This window comes from Aythya ferina, assembly GCF_964211825.1.
Source record: "Aythya ferina genome assembly, chromosome: 1".
NCBI lineage: Eukaryota > Metazoa > Chordata > Aves > Anseriformes > Anatidae > Aythya > Aythya ferina.
In genome coordinates this window covers 134,731,943-134,751,975 of record NC_140296.1, presented here as the reverse complement: position 1 = coordinate 134,751,975, position 20,033 = coordinate 134,731,943, and the positions used below count along the sequence as shown (strand labels likewise).

The 20,033-nt window shown below is 39.1% G+C and overlaps 1 protein-coding gene across 4 annotated transcripts; it reads right to left on the bottom strand.

Annotated features, from left to right (window-relative positions):
• Positions 1 to 3,704: 3,704 nt before the first annotated feature.
• RIBC2 (RIB43A domain with coiled-coils 2) lies at positions 3,705 to 20,017 on the bottom strand (the record flags this gene model as incomplete). Of its 4 annotated transcripts, XR_014685581.1 has the most annotated exons (9): positions 3,705 to 3,719; positions 4,253 to 4,275; positions 5,879 to 5,993; positions 7,107 to 7,273; positions 8,867 to 9,094; positions 14,915 to 15,033; positions 15,681 to 16,025; positions 16,705 to 16,786; positions 19,895 to 20,017. XR_014685581.1 is itself a non-coding variant. In XM_084496746.1 (8 exons), the coding sequence occupies 7 exons, from the start codon at positions 20,015 to 20,017 to the stop codon at positions 5,912 to 5,914; spliced, it is 1,146 nt and encodes a 381-aa protein (XP_084352872.1). In that variant the 3' UTR covers positions 3,727 to 4,275; positions 5,879 to 5,911. The 4 variants fall into 4 exon arrangements, 3 of the variants coding, with proteins under 3 accessions (XP_084352872.1, XP_084352871.1, XP_084352873.1); XM_084496746.1 differs by lacking the exon at positions 3,705 to 3,719 and having other exon boundaries at positions 3,727 to 4,275; XM_084496745.1 differs by lacking the exons at positions 3,705 to 3,719; positions 4,253 to 4,275 and having other exon boundaries at positions 4,845 to 5,993.
• Positions 20,018 to 20,033: the final 16 nt, after the last annotated feature.

The following is a 20,033-nucleotide window of genomic DNA, read 5'->3' as shown; positions in this document are numbered from 1 at the left end:
ACCCTCTTTTAATAGTCCAGGCTGGCAGTGATGACATTGAAGAGAGAAGCCTGAAGACCATCAAATGAGACTTTAGGGGACTGGGACGGTTAGTGGATGGGGTGGGAGTAAATGTGGTGTTTTTGTCCCTCCCTACGGTGGCAGGGAGGGGTACAGAGAGGACATGGAAAGCCCACCTGAAAAACACATGGCTCAGAGGCTGGTGCCAACACAGAAATATTTTTTTTTTGACCATGGGGCGCTTTACTCGGCACCTGGCCTGATGGCCGCAGACGGGTCCCTATCTCTAAGGGGAAAACGGATCCTGGGCCATTAGCAGGCGGGGCTCATTGAGAGGGCTTTAAACTAGGTGAGAAGGGGGATGGGGCTGAAACAAGGCTTCTTGGAGCTGTGAAGGGGGGAACAATGGCAAGGCTAGGAGAAAAGGCAGTGGCCCAACTGAAGTGCATCTACACTAATGCATGCAGCATGGGTAACAAACAGGAGGAGCTGGAAGCCATCGTGCGGCAGGCAGGCTACGACTTGGTTGCCATCATGGAAATGTCGTGGGACCACTCTCATGACTGGAGTGCTGCAATGTCTGGCTATAGGTTCTTCAGAAGGGACAGGCAGCATGGAAGGGGTGGTGGTGTGGCTCTCTATATCAGAGAGAGTTTTGATGTCGCAGAACTTGAGGCTGGGAATGATAAGGTTGAGTCCCTATGGGTTAGGATCAGCAGGAAGGCCAACAAGGCAAGCATCCTGGTGGGGGTCTGTTATAGCCCACTGAATCAGGATGAGGAGACGGATGAGGAATTCTAAAGGCAGCTGACAGAAGTTGCGAAATCATCAGCGCTTGGTCTTGTGGGGGACCTCAACTTCCCAGACATATCCTGGAAGCACAACACAGGCCAGAGAAAGCAGTCTAGGAGGTTTCTGGAGAGCGTGGAAGATAGTTTCTTGACGCAGCTGGTTAGTGAGCCTACCAGGGGAGGTGTCCCACTAGACCTTCTCTTCACAAACAGAGAAGGACTGGTGGAGGATGCAGTGGTTGGAAACTGTCTTGGGCAGAGCAACCATGAAATGGTAGAGTTCTCCATTCTTGGAGAAGCCAGGAAGGGGATCAGTAAAACTGCTGTATTGGACTTCCAAAGGGCCGACTTTGAACTGTTCAGGACACTGGTTGGTAGAGTCCCTTGGGAGGCGGTTCTGAAGGGCAGAGGAGTCCAGGAAGGCTGGGCGCTCTTCAAGAAGGAAATCTAAATGGCGCAGGAGCGGTCTGTCCCCACGTGCCCAAAGACGAGCCAGCAGGGAAGAAGACCAGCCTGGCTGAACAGAGAGCTGTGGCTTGAGCTTAGCAGGAAAAAGAGGGTTTACAATCTTTGGAAAAGAGGGTGGGCCACTCAGGAGGACTATAAGGATGTTGCGAGGCAGTACAGTGACAAAATTAGAAAGGCCAAAGCTCATCTGGAGCTCAACCTGGCTACTGCTGTTAAAGATAATAGAAAATGTTTTTATAAACACATTAATGCAAAACGGAGGACAAAGGAGAATCTCCAGCCTTTACTGGATGCGGGGGGGAACTTAGTTACAAAAGATGAGGAAAAGGCTGAGGTGCTTAATGCCTTCTTTGCCTCAGTCTTTGTGGCAAAACCAGTTGTTCTCTGGATACCCAGTACCCTGAACTGGTGGAAGGGAATGGGGAGCAGAATGTGGCCCTCACTATCCATGAGGAAATGGTTGGTGACCTGCTACGGCACTTGGATGTACGCAAGTCGATGGAGCCAGATAGGATACTGAGAGAACTGGCGGAGGAGCTGGCCAAGCCACTTTCCATCATTTATCAGCAGTCCTGGCTATCAGGAGAGGTCCCAGTCGACTGGTGGCTAGCAAATGTGACGCCCATCTACAAGAAGGGCCGGAGGGCAGACCCGGGGAACTATAGGCCTGTCAGTTTGACCTCAGTGCCAGGGAAACTCATGGAGCGGATTATCTTGAGTGTCATCACGCAGCACTTACAGGGCAACCAGGTGATCAGACCCAGTCAGCATGGGTTTATGAAAGGAATGGTCCTGCTTGATGAACCTGATCTCCTTCTGTGACAAAGTGACACGCTTGGTGGATGAGGGAAAGGCTGTGGATATGGTCTACCTTGACTTCAGCAAGGCTTTTGACACCGTCTCCCACAGCATTCTCCTCAAGAAACTGCTCACAGCTTGGACTGGCATACGCTTCGTTGGGTTAAAAACTGGATGGGTAGCCAGGCCCAAAGAGTTGTGGTGAATGGAGTCAAATCCAGTTGAAGGCCGGTCACTAGTGGCGTTCCCCAGGGCTCGGTACTGGGGCCGGTCCTCTTTAATATCTTCATCAATGATCTGAATGAGGGGATTGAGTGCACCCTCAGTAAGTTCACAGATGACACCAAGTTAGGTGCGTGTGTTGATCTGCTTGAGGGTAGGAAGGCTCTGCAGGAGGATCTGGATAGGCTGCACTGATGGGCTGAGGTCAACTGTATGAAGTTCAACAAGGCCAAGTGTCAGGTCCCGCACCTGGGGCACAACCCCAAGCAGCACTACAGGCTGGGAGAGAGAGGAGTGGTTGGAAAGCTGCCTGGCAGAGAAGTACCTGGGAGTATTGGTTGATAGTCGGCTGAATATGAGTCAGCCGTGTGCTCAGGTGGCCAAAAAGGCCAACAGCATCCTGGCTTGTATAAGAAGCAGTGTGGCTAGCAGGTCTAGGGAAGTAATTGTCTCCCTGTACTCGCCTCGAGTACTGTGTTCAGTTTTGGGCCCCTTGCTACAAGAAGGACATGGAGGTGCTTGAGTGAGTCCAGAGAAGGGCAACAAAGCTGGTGAGGGGTCTGGAGAACAAGTCTTACGAGGAGTGGCTGAGGCAGCTGGGTTTGTTCAGCCTGGAGAAAAGGAGGCTCAGGGGCGACCTTATCACTCTTTCTAAGTACATTAAAGGAGGCTGTAGAGAGGTGGGGGTTGGTCTATTCTCCCATGTGCCTGGTGACAGGACGAGGGGGAACAGGCTAAAGTTGCACCAGGGTTGTTTTAGGTTGGATATTAGGAAGAACTTCTTTACTGAGAGGGTTGTGAGGCATTGGAACAGGCTGCCCAGGGAAGTGGTGGAGTCACCATCCCTGGAGGTCTTTAAAAGATGTAGATGTTGAACTTAGCAATATGGTTTAGTGGAGGACTTGGTAGTGTTAGGTCAGAGGTTGGACTTGATGATCTTGAGGTCTCTTCCAACCTAGACAATTCTGTGATTCTGTGAAAATATAAGCAATTATTAATTATTTCACATTAAGCATATTCTCTACAATTCAATTGTGCCTTTTTTTTTTTTTAAGATCTAAAATAAATTTAATTTTTTGTATTCTGAAAGAGATAGAATGCAGCATCTTTTTTGTTGCAAATATGATTGATGATACTAGAAGTTTTCTGGGAAATTTAAGGATGTCTGATCTTACCCAGTTATTGAATTGTACTCTTACTTGAATTTCTATGTAAAGACTTATTCTCAGTGTAACTGGAGAAGTGTATCTTTGTAACTTCAAATAGTTTTCAAAAGTTTCAAACTAACTTCAAAGATCTTTCAAGAAAGGTAGTAGGTAAATACTTTTTACAGTTGTGAAGACTGTAGACACCTACTCAAGGAAGTTGAACAAATGAAGACAACAACAGCATGAACTTTTCAATGCTTCTTTATTCATTTTTTCTGTCAGGTAACTAAAACTTAAGTAAGGGGGAAAAAAAAGGAAGAAAAAAATAAAAGAATCAGAGCCTGAAATATTCAACACAGATCAAGAAAAAACTTTAATTAAATGAAAGCTATTGTTTTGTCTTCCCACCCCATTTGGTGGCCTTTATTTTAAGACAACCAAATCAACTCCCTAGTTTGATAACTTAATACACTACAGTACTTGGTAATAATATAAAGATAGCCAGCCATGTCTCAAACCTAGCCTGACAAATCAATTTTCAAATGCTGTCATATTAGCATCTCTTGAACACACCATCCCTTCTTAATTCTTTTAAGTCAATCTCATCATTAACAGTGCAGTGTGTTCCCCCTCAGATTTATCTACCAACTTTTCTGAATAGCACATTTTCAGTTCCTGTTTTCTAGCCACACCCCTTTTCTGTCTCACTTCTATCTATATCACAATTAGTTTCAGTTGTTTTAATAAACTAACAATGACATTTCTTCTTGCTATGGGTTATCGGGTACTGAGACATTTCTTTATGCATTTTCATGTTATACTTACTTGATCTTCTTTCACCACTCCACCTAGTGGGATCAAACATAACAGACATCTCACAACTTCTGTTATTACATGATTCAGAACAGTAAATAGTTGTATTAGCCTGATCCCATGGGGCCAAAATTTCAGCTAAGCAAATAGACCTGTTTGAATACAGTCCTTTCAAGAAATTCTTCCTTAAACAACTCAAAAATCCTTCTAATACTATCTACCTTGAGAACCTTGCTTTTCACAAAGTATTTTCACAAAGATGAGAGTTTACCTCTGCCTCAGTTTCTTTAAACATCTTTCCTAATTAGCATGCTGGAGTCATCTTCAACCTGTTTCACCAGAATTTGAAGTTATCACTTATCTTGATACAAAGAAGAATCAGTGGACTCTGTGCCAATATCATCAGGATGCTTCTACCCCAAGTTTACATCCCAGATTCTTGCAAACTACACGTTCTTATTTCAAGACTAACTCTCATAAACAGCATCTATTTTTATTTAGAACACACTATCTCTTAAAGGTCTTAAATGTTTATCTGAATATCTGCCTGTCTTTCATTCTTCCTGCTACTTTAGATCATTGACTTCTAACTCTCTTTCCAGTCTTTTGCATATCATCTCCTTCCCTCACAGATTTCTTTTTTTTTTTTTGGATATTCACATATCCATTTATCTTATGTAGTTCCTTACCTTGCATCTCCATATATTCTTCCCATATGTTTCACTTCCCCATTTTTCAAATACCAGTGCCTGGCTCTTCAATCGGTAAGTCAATTCTTTAACCATAAGGCAAACAAACTGTTTCCATGAATTACCCTACACACAGAGAACTTTTACTCCTTGTTTTTGTTTGGTGCATACCTACTTCCTCCCCCTCTTTCATCACATCTTTAAGCTCTCCCTACACTTTCCCTTACAAGCACATTGCTGTTTAGGTTTCTCCATTATGTCTAATGAATGATGGTGTATGTAGAAACACTTTTCTCCCATTTACTGTAATTCATTACATTTCTGTAACATGCCTCACTGCTATAATCACTTAGGTAAATATACACATTTTTTCTTCTTGTTTCTGCTGTTCAGGATCACTTTATCCTCTGCACTTCTGATCACCTTGTTCATTTCTTCCTCATTTTTTTTTTTTCCAATTTAAAAAACAAAACAAAACAAAAAAGCCTTACAACTTTACAACTTTCTACCTAAGCCATCTTTCTTCCCTCCCACAGAATGTGGCTAAGTTTCTGTCACCTGTGATCTACATGATCTATGTCAGGCACCGTTCTCTCTGAACGAGTAACTCTGATCAAGTAACATCACATTTTAAATTGATGCTTTTCCAGAAATTGATTTCTAAATACAGCAAAATATAATTATAAAAAAATATAGCAAGTATTCCAGTTAAGCCTCACACACAATGGTCAAACAACCTAACTATAGAATCAACTAGAACTTTTTAGAAAAACAATCATGTTTAAAATTTATTAGTGTTTTCCTGTTCCTAGCACAAATGTAGTCTAACAGGCTGTCCTCTAGTTCAAGTGCACTGTTTAAGCAGCATAGGGAATACATACAAATAATGAGCAGCGGCAGCAACATGAAGAAAGACTGCTCAGTTAAAAGATTTAATAAGTCTACATACTTCTATGTATTTCACATTGATGCATCTAGGATGTCATCGACTGGTTGTATTAAACTGTGCAAAGTACTGGCTTGTTGGGACATTTGAATATTCTTCTTCTTTAAGATAAATGTTCCTAGCAATAACAAAAACAAAATATGCAGTTAGTATGTTTTCTCACTGTATAGAAGAGAAACATAAAGATGTAAAGTATAAACTCAGAAATGCCCATAAAATCCAGAATTATTAGAAATGGAATTAAACGTAAGTCTATCTTCAAAACGTATACCATATCTTGATAGAGCAAATTTTATTTCTCCTCCTAAAATAACCTTCCAGATGTCTCACAGTGAAAAGCTAAATTAACACAATTCAGAATGTTTTGCTTGTATAACAAGAAAGCTCCAGGTACTGGATATTCTTTTGCAAGATATATGCATGCATTCATGGAAAAGGAGAAGAAAAAAAATCAGACTGGAAGATTAGAACACTGAATCATTTAGCTTGATTTTTGGTTTTCCTTCATATATTATCTTCCCACTTTCTCAGCACAGCAGAAACACCTACACACCATGTCCACTGGTTCGCTAAAGAATTACCTGGTTTTGTCATACATAAAGGAAAAGCTTCATATGTGCTGTTAGCCCTAACGTATCAGAAACTAGCAGTGCTTATTGAAGGCAGTTGATACCTACCCTTGTTGTTTCAGAAAACTAAGGTAAATTAAAGAAACACATTCTTTCAGAAGCAATAATATAATTTACTGTCCAACTGTATTTACTTGCTACTTTGTTATTGATATGAACTTAATCTGTTTTAAGTGGAACGCTTAAGAATCATAGAATCATAGAATATCCTGAGTTGGAAGGGACCCTTAAGGATCATCAAGTCCAACTCTTGACACCGCACAGGTCTACCCAGAAGTTCAGACCATGTGACTAAGTGCACAGTCCAATCTCTTCTTAAATTCAGACAGGCTCGGTGCAGTGACCACTTCCCTGGGGAATTCCAGCTATTATTCCATATACATGTATGCAAGTCAGTAACCATCATAACCTACACTTTGAAGGTTTTTTTCAACAGTTCTGAAAAACATTCTTAAGCTGAATTGTTGACTTTTTAAAAAGTATAAATTTGCAGTTAAGTTTATTAGAAAAACAACAAGCTTAATTAACGCAGAAAAGCTCTTCTAAGCAATTGCGTTAATAACAGTTGTGTTTGAAAGTAAGAAAACACTTTTGGCACTTACTTTGATTTTTGCTCCTGGGATAGCTCTGCATTTATGCTATCCAGAGCTCGGCAGCGTTCCCGACTCTGTCGTTGTTGATGCCGCCCTAAAATCAACTGTGCTCTTGCAGCCTGTATACTTCGCCTGTCCCATTCAGCATCTCTTCTGTGTTCTTCCTCTTTTAGTCTCTACAGGAGGGAAGAGTTTTGTTTTGTCTTTATTCAAAGGTGAAAAAGTCTATATAATGTTTTATTGGTAAATTCACTCCAACAACAAACTTGCTTGTCTTTACTGAATGTTAGGGGTAGTGCTCAAAATAGGGAGGAAAAAAATAAACACTTCCAAATAAGGTAGGAGCCCATGCATTAGGCAGAAGTAAAATACTTCAGATTAGGAAGCTGTTTTTTTCCAGGAAGCAAGACAAACTGACTCCTACTTCTGCACAAGGTAAGTAATTTAGGTCTGCTGCCTAGCAAAAATACTATAGTGTCAGTAAGTTCATCAGTAGACTACTGTTTCTCTCCAATACGTTAGCTCTCCCCAAACCAAGATCAGCACAATGGACTTTTCTTTCTTTAAAGAAGTTGTTGGCAGGAGTTAACACAACCTCCTGAGTTCAGAAGTTAGCAATCATCAGTATGGCTTACAATATTGCTGACTCAGTGCAATAACTGAGCCATCCACACCAGATGATAGATGCAAACCATTTTCTTTTCTGCCATCTCTCTGTTATACCCTCACTTCCACACTTTGTGTCTGACATTACAGCGAACTGACTCAAGAAACCAGGCCTGCAAAAACCTTCTCACCCTTCTTGGAAGGGCTCACGTTCTGCCACCTTAGCTATTTGAATGGGTTTAGTGTAGGATCAGAGGAGAGCCAGTGCAAGTCTCATAAATACACCCTTAGAGAAATGACAACTCTATTTTCAGCCTTAATAATAGAGTAGACAAGACATAGCATAACATAGGACATTGCAGGGATTCAAAAACAAAAAATTGAACACCTGTTCAATTCATTAAGCTAATTCAACCTCTGCACTAAATAAGGTTAGCAGTTTCTTACATTACAGTAACTGCACCAATATACTCATCACTGCAAAGGAAATACAGATTTCTTCATTCTGAATGCCTGCTTCCATCCACCTGTAAAGCAGCAATTATCATCAATATTTATTTTTTCTATTGTAACCCCATCCCAAAGCGTGACTCATAGTTGTGTAGGATGGTAGAAAGGAAGGTCTACTGCATTCAGAAACATCTAAGACTAAGAAATATGCACAAGTAGGTTCACTGGACCTACTCTCTTTGCCTTGCTGAAGTAACCTTGTCCATTAGGCTCTGCTGCAGCCTGTTCTGCAGTCATCCTCAGCTCCTGGCTCCTCTTCCCCTATGGAGCAGACCACACCTGCTCATCCCTTGCAGGCAGCTCATACTGTCTCAAGTCCTAAACCAAGCGCTGTGAAGCCTGGCCCTCAGGCTCCGCAGAACCTTGCTCCACTGCTGGGCCACCAAGGACCATGCTCCAAGACTCCTGGGCCCCTTAGCCCTAGGCTCCCCAGCAACCTACCTCCCAGTCCACTCTTGCTGCTCCCTGCCATTTCCCAACTCCTTTAGAGACATTGTGTTACGTTTGAATGATTAAAGTATCTCTGTTTTGTCTATTGTTCTGATTTTCCATCTCAAAATGAAATGTGCATAGTAAACAAATATATTTTCTTCTACACATATTGCTTATAACACTATCACAAGAATACACAATATGCAAATGAGCTTAAATACCAGCTTCTCCAGAACTTGTTGCTGTTGAGATGAACGGATTGCCATCAGCTGATCCTGATTCATTCCCTTCCACCGATCCGTAATCACACGATGCCTACCAAAGGAACTGATGGCTTGCTCAGGGTTTTCAGAAAGTAAGTCTCCCTGAAGGAGGCTGGAAATCTCATCCATGTCATCTTTCATTTTTTGATGTTTTTCCCGCTTCTTTCTCTCAGCTAGTTCAGCAGCCTGAAGGCAACAAAAGGAGCGTACTAATAGTTTTTCCAAGAAAAAAAGTTAACTAAAGGGATGCAATAGTTAGCACATCACAATAGTTTTCTTTTCAACTTGCATACAGTTGTCAACAGCATCACATGTGAACATTATGATCATGACCCTACTGGCTAATAACATTGAAAATCTAAAGGTATATATTTCTTTAATGTCAACAGATCTCCTTCTGGCAAGGGAACAGAGCACAGGGTGTCAGACCTGTTTCTTGCACATGCATCTTGACTGCAACAGACCCATCTCTCTAGTTTGTCCAAGACTGTTTCACACTCTGTTTAAGACCACTGGCTTGAGAATATTCACTTTGAAAGTGAAAAGGTAAAAAATGAGAGGCAGAATAGATAGAAGTTATTAACAACAGAGAATGAAGCATAGGGAAGCATAGAGATTCATCCCACTAGAGGAGACTGCTAACCTGGCTGGGTTTACCCCTATGTTTGTATTTATGGACTAAGTTTGTACGACAGCAGTTCTGCCAAGTATCAGGCCTGTAGCATACCATGTGGTGGCCTTTATTTGATACAGGCAAACATAGACAATGAGCCATCAGAGATTGGACAGAAGAAGAAATAGCAAACAATACTAAGAATTTATTGATCTAGGATATGGTACCATGGCTGAAAACAGCCTTATGGTTTCTATTAAAATAACAGAAGTATTTCATGTGCAAACAAACTAATAGAAGATGAATTCTCTTTTTCTTGAATGATAAATTAAGCTTAAATTTAACTTAGACTACAAAGAAAACTTTTATTTATTAGATGGCTGGTAAGTATTTTTAAGACTGAACACTAGAATAAGAAAAGTCTACATTTAAACAAATAAAAAAAATTTTGAAAAAAAAAATGAAGCAAACCAAACTTCAAGTGCCAAAATGTAACTTGAGATCTAGCTGTTACCTGCTCTGCCATCATAATCTGGAATAATAAATTAGAAACTAAATGTCACTTATTAATCTCACAGAAGTTAGTATAATTTTTACCAGAAGCTTAAGCAATTTTTTAATCCAAACATGTATGTTAATTAAGTTTTCTTTTTCTCCAGAAGAGTCAATAACAATTTGAGGGGAAGACTGCAATTACCAACAAAAAAAGAAAACACGAACACCAAAGATTTTTAAAGTTATGACATTTTTCAGTATCATGATATATATCAGAATACCTTGTTATGTACTTTTAGTTTATTGATACTACAAATTGATCAATTATTTTTAGTTCCAAAAATGCTCCAAAGTAAATTACATTTAACCAAAAGTCATTTCGGATGGACCTCACATAAATAAATACTAGACTATGATGAAGACTTATTGAAGTTTGTTCTAATTTTTATTTAGATCACCTTATTAATGTAATTCTAGTGTGATCTAGCAACAGATCCAAAATCCTTGTAATCCTAACCTTCTCAATAAGAGGGAGAGCCTAACATTTTCTAAGCTGCCTGGAATCTTCGTGGAAGAAACTCCTAGCTCTGTGCATAGCCATGCATATAGCACTACAAAAAAAAATGATTAATGACATTGCAAAAGAAATACTTTAAACTGGGTAAAATCTGATACATTTTCCATTGAGTCAAATCCCCAACAAAATGTAATTCATTGGTGTAGCATGAAAAACAAAAACAATCAAAAAAACACAGATGCACATATACATGCTCTTTCATCTATTTTAATTTGTGGTCCAACATTCATAGGGTATCTTCTCTACTACTATAATGCTTCCACTCTGTTGATTCAAGTCATAAACCAAAAGAAATTTCCATGAGAAGCATTTCAAGGCCAAGAGTTCATGTGCTTAGAATAATGCCAAGTTCTGCATGCACAAGCAACTAACTGCTGCCAACACAGCGCTAAAGGAATGCACCACAGCTTCTGAAGTCCTTATAACAAGTCACAGAGCTCACAAATGACCAGAGCAATCTATCCAGGGTCTTAGGAACCTGCAAAAGAAGCATAGATGAATAATGCAATTCCTTTGGCTATATTACACAGATATTTATGTCACAGTAGAGAACTGCACACCCAGCCCATTCAAGATGGGAACTTCTGCTTAGCAAGTACATGCAATGTTTCTTCATGCATGAAGATATGGTAAAAATGTAGAAACACTGATTGTTCTAGACACTGAATACCAAGAATAGGATGTGAGTGATAAAAGACATTTGTACAGCACATCTCAAAGAATGCTTAAAAACAGATCTACCATTCTTCTATATTCAGGCACACATATACTTAATTTCAGGTAAATGAATAAATAAAAAAAGGTTCCATGGTAAACATACATTATTTACTCAAAGCCTGAATAGGTATTTATTCGAAGTGGCTACTGGCTCTGTATGTGTTAGTAATGGCATAATGTCAAGTGAGTAAGGAACCAGAATAATTCCATCCTACCCTTCAAAAGTCCCTAACAACAACATTGTCAGGAAAACTGTCGAGCTATTGAGCTATTGTGGTGTTCCCAGGAATAAATTCTGTCTATATGAAATCTGCAAGACTGTTTAGAAGTCTATCAATATGAGTTAAAGATCCTCTGTTATCATGTCCTCTTATTTTCTTAGCATAATCTCCAAAATATCTTGGCAAAGATTCAAGTCCTGTGTCAAAGTAAGAGGACTGTCTGATTTCAGGAGCACAATCAGTGTATCTATCACTGCAATGCTGAACTGGGCATTCCCAAGTCTTCTTGTTCTTAGAGAGGAATCTCTTTGTTTTTGATTATTGCATAATCACATGTCAAAAGAATTGTAAATATATATACTCTAGTCAGAACTCAAAGTAATTTTAATTCCTGCTACCTTGCTTTCCAAATTGAAGTGTTTACTACTTACGAACAAATGATGTCAGCAGGAATAACTGACAGTTTAAGCTTGTAGTAACAGTTATATCAAGGACAAAAGCACCATTGGCATTTCTGGTAAACACATGCTTATTGTGAGAGAAAATCTGGGAAGAAAGGTAGCATTAATCTTATAGCCATAAAACAATTAAGTTGTTTACAGTCCAGGATCCTTCAGGACTGAGAAAAAAATGGTACCAGATATACTATTAATTCATTGTTCTGCTAATTAATTCCGGAATAAAATGATCATTAGCAATTAGCTTGTCAGCAATAAAGTCACTGTCAACAGTAGTACTGTAAGCATAGGAAGCTGAACCACTGTCACAGGGGGCAACACATCAAATTCACTCATGAAGACAGACTTTACTAAACTGAGATACCCTACTTTCAGTCAGATGCTAGGATTCTTTTCTTACTGACTAGAAAAATAACAAAGGAAAAAAAAATCCTGGAGTACATGACTTGTGTTTTTTTTTTTTGTCCCGTTCCTTCCCCTTTCTCTTTTTAAATTTCCCTACAGATACCAACAGCCTTAAAGACTAAAGATGATGCGCTTGGAGATAATGATTGATCAAAAGTCATATTCTAGGGCATTTCATCCTCTCTCAGGATGCATTGTCATATTACACTTGATCCAAATTACAGTAATCAAAGATTGCCTTACAGAGTGGTTTTGCACCACCACAGACTGTGCACTCACTCCTATGTCAGATCTAGCAGTCACATTCTAGACCACAGTTTGTTTTCTGTGAGTTTTGAGAAATGATCTAACACATCCTGAAGCTTCGTGACCATTAGATCCACTTCAAGAGACAGCTGAAACAAGTGCATGAAGCTTTGGTAACAGGAAAAGGGGTTCTTGTTTTGGAAGTCACTCACAGTCAGAGCAAATTATATGCAGTATGAGACCACACCCTCAAGTGGTGAAGGTCTTCAAATTGGCTACTCAAAACACTAGAATTGATGGAGGCTCCTGATCAATATATTTGAGGTCAGATACAGAGATTCCTTCTGTAAAATTCATTCTCAGGCTAAATGCCCTAGTTTTCTCTCTCAGGAAAAGGATGTACAGAATATCCCTCTGTAACATAGCTTTCTTTAATAAACAAACAAGTAGAAAAACAGGCCTGGCAACCTGAAACTTCTGTCTTGCATGTTTAACAAAGAAAAGCAGCAATTGTATCAGTACATCATTTCAGGGAAAATGAACGGCTCTTCTCAACCACTCTAAGAAAAAAAAAAAAAAAACACCACCAAAAGGCTGAAAAGTATACTATGGTATTAAAAAAAAAATAAACATAATTACCTACCTCAGGAGGAAAGAAAAAGAGATATCAAGACAACTCTGATCTGTACAATATAGCAAGGGACAGTAAAAACCAACTAAATAGAGATTGTTGTTGCCCCTGTCTCCATTATACCCTTATTTGGAAAAACAAAACACAAATGGGAAAAAAAAAGAACCAAAGAACATGTCTTCATATACATCTAATATGAATAACAGTAAAGTAGAATGTATAAGCCTAAACTTTAAAAATAATAAAAAAATAAAAATAAATCACACCACATGCATACTTATGCCCACCTCACTCCATTTCCCTAGCCCTGTCATAAACTCAGGAACTATTACATGGAACAAATGGATATGACAACGATTATTTTGGATACTACTGTAAACCTAAGCGCACCACCCACTTCAGGTACTTTTGCAGCTACTAATGTAAAATACTATTCAGTAGTCCTGATTTAAAGCAGTAAAACCTTTTTTAGTTACCTCCGTCTAACTACACATACACACAGACACACACACACATATATATATATAAAAAATCATGAAGGGCTCAAGCAACACTTACAGAAAGGCATGTATACTTATATTCTTTAATCCCAAAATACCATACTTTACATAGGTAATGTAAATGTGCCTTATATTGATGTGACTAAATAAAGTTAATTCAAACCAAATATGGTGTAACTGAAGTAATAGTGTCCAACTAGCCCTTTAAGCTGTACGTAGAAGCTGAATGCAGTAAGAGAATCTCTACGGTAAGATGAAGAACGGGACCGTGACAGATAATGGTACTAAGATAGACTAGAATAGAATAGTTCAGTTGGAAGAGACCTTCAAAGATCATCCAGTCCACTGACCGTGTAGTCCTGACCCCTTCAGGGCTAAGCAAAAGTTGAAGCCTACTATTAATAAGGGTATTACCTAAATACCTCTTGAGCACTGACAGACCTGGGTCAAACAACTGTCTATGAAGCCTGTTCCAGGGTCTGACCATTTTCATGATACAGAAATTTTTCCTAATGTCCAGTCTGAACCTCCCCTGCTGCAGCTTTTTGCCATTCCCTCATATTCGATGATTCTATCACCAACTGCCTTGACACGGAAAGGTTTTTGTTATGTTTCAGTAAGTTCCGAAGAACGTTTCAAAAACAACCAAGAGACACAGGTACACAGATATCAAGGAAGTACTAAAAACAACACTCTCAGGGCACTAACGTAAGCAATAAAGACTAAAAGCTACTGGTAGTAACATTTCCATTCAAGCAAAAAGAAAAGTAGGCAGAGAGCTTAGATTATCAGATGACTGAGATAAAACCAGAAGGGAAGCATGGAAGGCTTTTGTTGTAGCCCATTTTACAGACTAGAAGTTCCAGAAAGACTGGGGAGTTGTGGCTGCCTGCTAGTCAGCAAGCTGAGAACCAGAAGGGAGAATTTTGATAGCAGATAACTAGACAGAGGATAGCTAGATCCTTGCAGAGGACAAAGAAGTGAATAAATCCTGTCTTCTGAATCGACATTTAAAGTCAGCTTCTAGGAAACCTCTGTGAAAGCATCACCACTCATTGTACCTGTACACTGGTCATCTGACTTCCTTTCACCCACCCTTAACGAGACAAACAGCAATAACAAAGACCACCAACACAAATTTACTTGGCTTCTGTTGAATTCTTTAGTAACTGCACAGACAGCACGACGGGTTTCTTCTTCTGTTTGTTGTTGCTCCATAGTCTTTCGGTCAAGTTCAATCCTATTCTTGTCATGAAGATCATCTAAATTACATTAAAATGAAATTTATTCAGTTTTTATGGAAATAACGTGCCATATGACTAAGCTACTGGGAAGGGTGGGACTACACCTACAGTAAACTGAATTACACAAATATTTCCAAATCCTACCACTGAAGCTTTCCATTTTGGAATTTCAGTGACTGATTAAATCAGTTTATTTTGTGATCAATCTTGTCTTAACAGCTAGACAAAAAGTTAAACTGAAAAAAAAAAAGTATGTTAAGCATCACAAAAAAATGTTTCATGACAGGCTGAGAAAGAGAAAAATAGCAACTACTTTGTATGCTGTAGAAAAGCAAAGATTAGACAATTTGTCCTAGTATCATCAAGCATGTAAACTACAGATGTTTTTTTCAGAATGCTCTGATAATTCACTTGAGGTGTAAAACTGAAATGAAGTCTAGGTAGTAATAAAATCACCATGTTATTAAATACAAATTTCTGAATTGATATATTGAATGTATTAGAAGTTGAAACATAAATACTGCTGCATTTTTAAAGCCTAAATATTGAATACACTTAAATACTGCTACGCCAGAATCTGATGTAATATGCTTTACCACAGTAATGTCATATACACCTGAATTTCAGAAAAAGCAGATAAAAACCCTGTTATTTTCTGTCGATACCTAAAAATTTTTTATCAGCTAGTGCATTCTTCCAGTCTCTCTGTTGCTGAAGAGACCACTCTCTTAACTGCTCCTTCTGAAATTTCATCCTCAGAGAATAGTTTAAGTCTTCACCCATAAACTTCTGCAAGCCAGATACAGTACATCGAGGATCACTGTCTGAAAGTCGAGCAGGTCTATCCTTCTTTAGGGCTTGGGGATCAGACAAGTCAAATTCACGTCTTGTTTCTGGCTTCTGAAAATTCTTCTGAAAGTCACTGAAAGCCTTATTTATGTTTCTGATATCATATTTCTGTCGTTCTTCTAACATACACATGATCTTGTCATTTTGCTTAATTTCATTAGCTAGAGAAAAATAAGCACAATGAAAATATAATTCTTAGAAGCGTACATGTATCACTTAAGAAGGAAAATCAAACTTTGAAAAGGAATAAATAGAACACATATATTCCACATTTAATACGTTATGAAAATGTATTTTATATACAAAGCACTATACTAGCAAAAACTAGAATTTCTAGAAATCTTTGCTTATAAAATACTTTCAGTTTTTTAGGAATAAATTTTCTTATTAATGTTACAAATGAAATACGTTTGTGAAAGGAGACAATAGTAAGTACTTCCATAACTATGACATTAAATCCACCTATATCTTCAAGTGTCTAAACAATGCTATTTGTCTACATTTATTAAAAGCAAACATTGTAGATTCCAACCTACACAGAAATATATACCCGTTTAATCACGTCAATATGAAAGTGAGCTCCTACCTCAGATACTGAGGGAAACACATACTGTATCAATGTAAATGTATAAACATAAATAGGAGTACACAGAGGATTCAGTTTGTATGCCTGAACGTAAACAAAAGCCTATAATTGCACGCGCACCTATAGATAGATAAATTCAAGATTGAAAGAGAAATACTCTATTTGGAAATTAATACAAATGCTCGAAAGACATGGACGGCAAATCTGTTTACATTTAACTCTTCATAGAAATATCAGACTATCTACAAGTATACCAAGTTCTTCATTTCGTGCTTTTTCAGCTGCTTCTTGAATTTTCCTATCCTTGACCTGGGCATCCAACGCATCTTTATCAACCTATTAAAATGAAGAAAAACAAAACAAAACAGCTCTGTAGGAGATACTGTTTGAAGGATTAAAGGCAGGAATTGCTGAGCTCTGTTGCTTTACAGTTGTTTTAGATAAAATTTGCTTCCAGCAGAATACATATACATCACTATTTAATACATATAAAGGAATATCCAGAAATAGCAACATTCTTATTGGCTTTGTTTTAATACTGAAAGGTCTATCTAATCAGAACAAAACAGTACATTTATTTAATATGAGTATATACATACATTAGCTGCATTATACAGAACATAATTCCCCATTATAGTAATTATTTTGCCAGTCAAGATGACAAGAAGTTGAAATAGTTCAGCTTTGAAAAAAATACAGTTGGTTGCCTAAACGTACACTGAAGAATGAACAGGGAATGGGAAGCAATATTCCAGTCGTATCAGAGAAACAAGCTATGTTGGGGGCTTGATATAGTCCCCAAAATGCAATATTGGGTGCCGCTTGAGAAACACCCAGACAACTGCAATGAGCTGACTTGCTAAAGGATATTCAGTATAGCCCTGGATAGTAGTTGCTGAGCAAGGCAGTGTATCCTGTTTAGCCAAAAGAACTGTCATGTTTGCTGACAGAAGTGACAAATTCATATGCAGAAATCAGGATTTTATTTTTTACTGTCACTTGATGTATTTAAAAGCTGTATCAAATAACAATGATACAATTCTTTAAGAGCGTGGTACTCTGAAAGTCCTTGCCTGAAAACTATTCAGATCAAGATAGAGTGACTTAACAGATAACAGGTGAAAACACACATTTTTAATGCTGTAAAAGGCTTACTGACTACACCAATCAGGCAGAGAGGTAAATTTGTTAACTAATAAGGGTGAAACCATGAAGAATTCTACAGTATATCATTGTCAAATAATAATAATAATGTAATTTTTAAGAATGTAATTTTATGTAGTATAGTAGGCTTTAAACTCATTTAGAGGACTCATTTTAGAAACCAAGCTTTCAATATAACTATGGGATTAACTGTTAGCAGAAATTCAATTTAACTCCATTAGCAGTTACTGGGAATAATACAGATAAGTCAATGTTTTCAGCCGTGTGTCTGATTTCAGATTTACATTATCAGCTGTCTCCCATTTGAACACATTTCACTTGACGAGAATACATCCCTAAAAAGACCATTCCTAGTCACGTAAAGCTACAGATTGAACTTGTGCATTCCGGAACAGTAACCTGTCTAGCTGAAAAATTAGCAATTTTAAGACTGAGAGATGCAAATAGGATTAAAATTATAAATTCCATACTATGAACAGTTGGAAGCAGTTGATTTCTCATATACTTGGATTTATGCATAACAATTCATATACAAATGGAATGTGCTATTTTTCATTAGAACTATTCATCTGAACTTTTAAAAAATTACTCATTTACTGAGGATAAATTCTTAGATCTGTAAATGAAGAGAGATGTATCTTATTTTTCCATTTCTCAGATGAAGAAACATACAGAAGTCAAAGCAACTTGTAATAATCAAGGAAAAAATGTCTCAGTTCCCATTCTGCTTTCCAGTCAGTATGATTTCCACATTTTTAAGTTATTCACATACCACTTAAATATTTTTGCATCTATGCCAAACATTGCCTTGATTTTTAATTGAGTCATAGACAGCCACTCAGCTAAATTAAAAAGGGAATGAGAAAACAATGAATTGAAAGCCACGCTGGAAATACTGATAATACGATATCACTGAACTGCTTTGTTGACTCCTTGTGTTTTGAACTTGGCTTAATTTCAAACCACAGGAACAGCCCCTTCTGTCAGCAGTCATTGTTCGGCCAACAAATACTGAATGAAATTCATGATAACATGGACAGAGTTCCTCCAACTCCTCTTCCACTTTAGATGTTTGTCTCCTGTAAATGGATCTATCAAAACCTGTCTGGTAAGTTAGTTCTACAACAGAGTATTTGGGAAAGACCTTCAGATGTTGTAAAGAAGTATTGCTCAACAAACTGCACTGTGATACAAATTCTCAGCTAGTGAAGGTCAGCATATTTCACATTTAATTTTTAAGGCTCCAGAAAAGCTTTGCAGAGGAAAAAAAAAAGTTATTAGCTCCTGTCATTTACTTGTAGTGCTGGCTACCATGTGTGTCAGGATGCTTCGTCAAGGGGACAACCTGTCCAGTTTGTTAAGTGGGAACTGCTACTTGACCACGCGGGTGACTGTTGCATACAAGTCACAAGAATAAATCGGAGGTGCTGACAGAAATAATGTAAATTTATCCTTCCACTGACATAGGAAACATGTTTCAGTACTAGAGAGGATTTAGACGAAATCACTGCAACCCTACCAGCACAATGAAGTTAACAGATTGGATTTATTTCCACCAGTTCTAAATTTGGTTCTGCACTCATTAACACTACAGCGTATACTCATGATGTATGTATGCATCAGCAGAGTAGTCTAGAATAACTTACAAGCAAGATTTAAATTTATTTTCCCTTTTGGCATTCTTTTTTCCTGCACAGACACACACAGAATCTTAATGTGCGCCTTTGGCCACATCGTCGGAAAATTAAGTGTTGTAAACCCTTGCATGGACTCTTAAAATATCCTGGGTCGGAAAGGACCCACAAGGATCATTGAGTCCAACTCCTGGGTCCCCAAAGAACGCCTAAAATTTCAGACCACACATCTGAGTGCATTGCTCAAGTGCTTCTTGAATTCCATCAGGCTCAGTGCTGTGCCCACTGCCCTGGGCAGTCTATCCCAGTGCCCAACCACCCTCCGGGCACAGAACCTGTCCCTAACCCCCAGCCTGACCCTCCCCTGTCCCAGCTCCTCGGCCGTTCCCTCGGGTCCTGTCGCTGTCCCCAGAGAGCAGAGCTCAGCGCCTGACCCTCCGCTCCCCTCGTGAGGGAGCTGCTCTTGCATCGAGAGTTTAAACAGCTATAATATATAACTTAACCTCCTGACACTCGGATTGCAAGTAGCATAGCCGACCGAAGACAACACCCACTAGGGCGAAGCTCTCGCCACCACAGACTGAAGGGCGTTCGCCTCCTGGCTCGGCCAGACACGGACTCCCCTCACCCCGTGCTTCGGCCTCACCCCTATGGTCCGGAGCCGCGCGCTGAAGATGCGGCTCTGCCGCTGCAGCTCCCGCTGCCGTCGCCGCTCCAGGGCGGCCGCCGCCGCCTCCTGCGCCTCCCGACCCAGCCCCAGGCCGCTCATGGCGCCGGGCACAGGC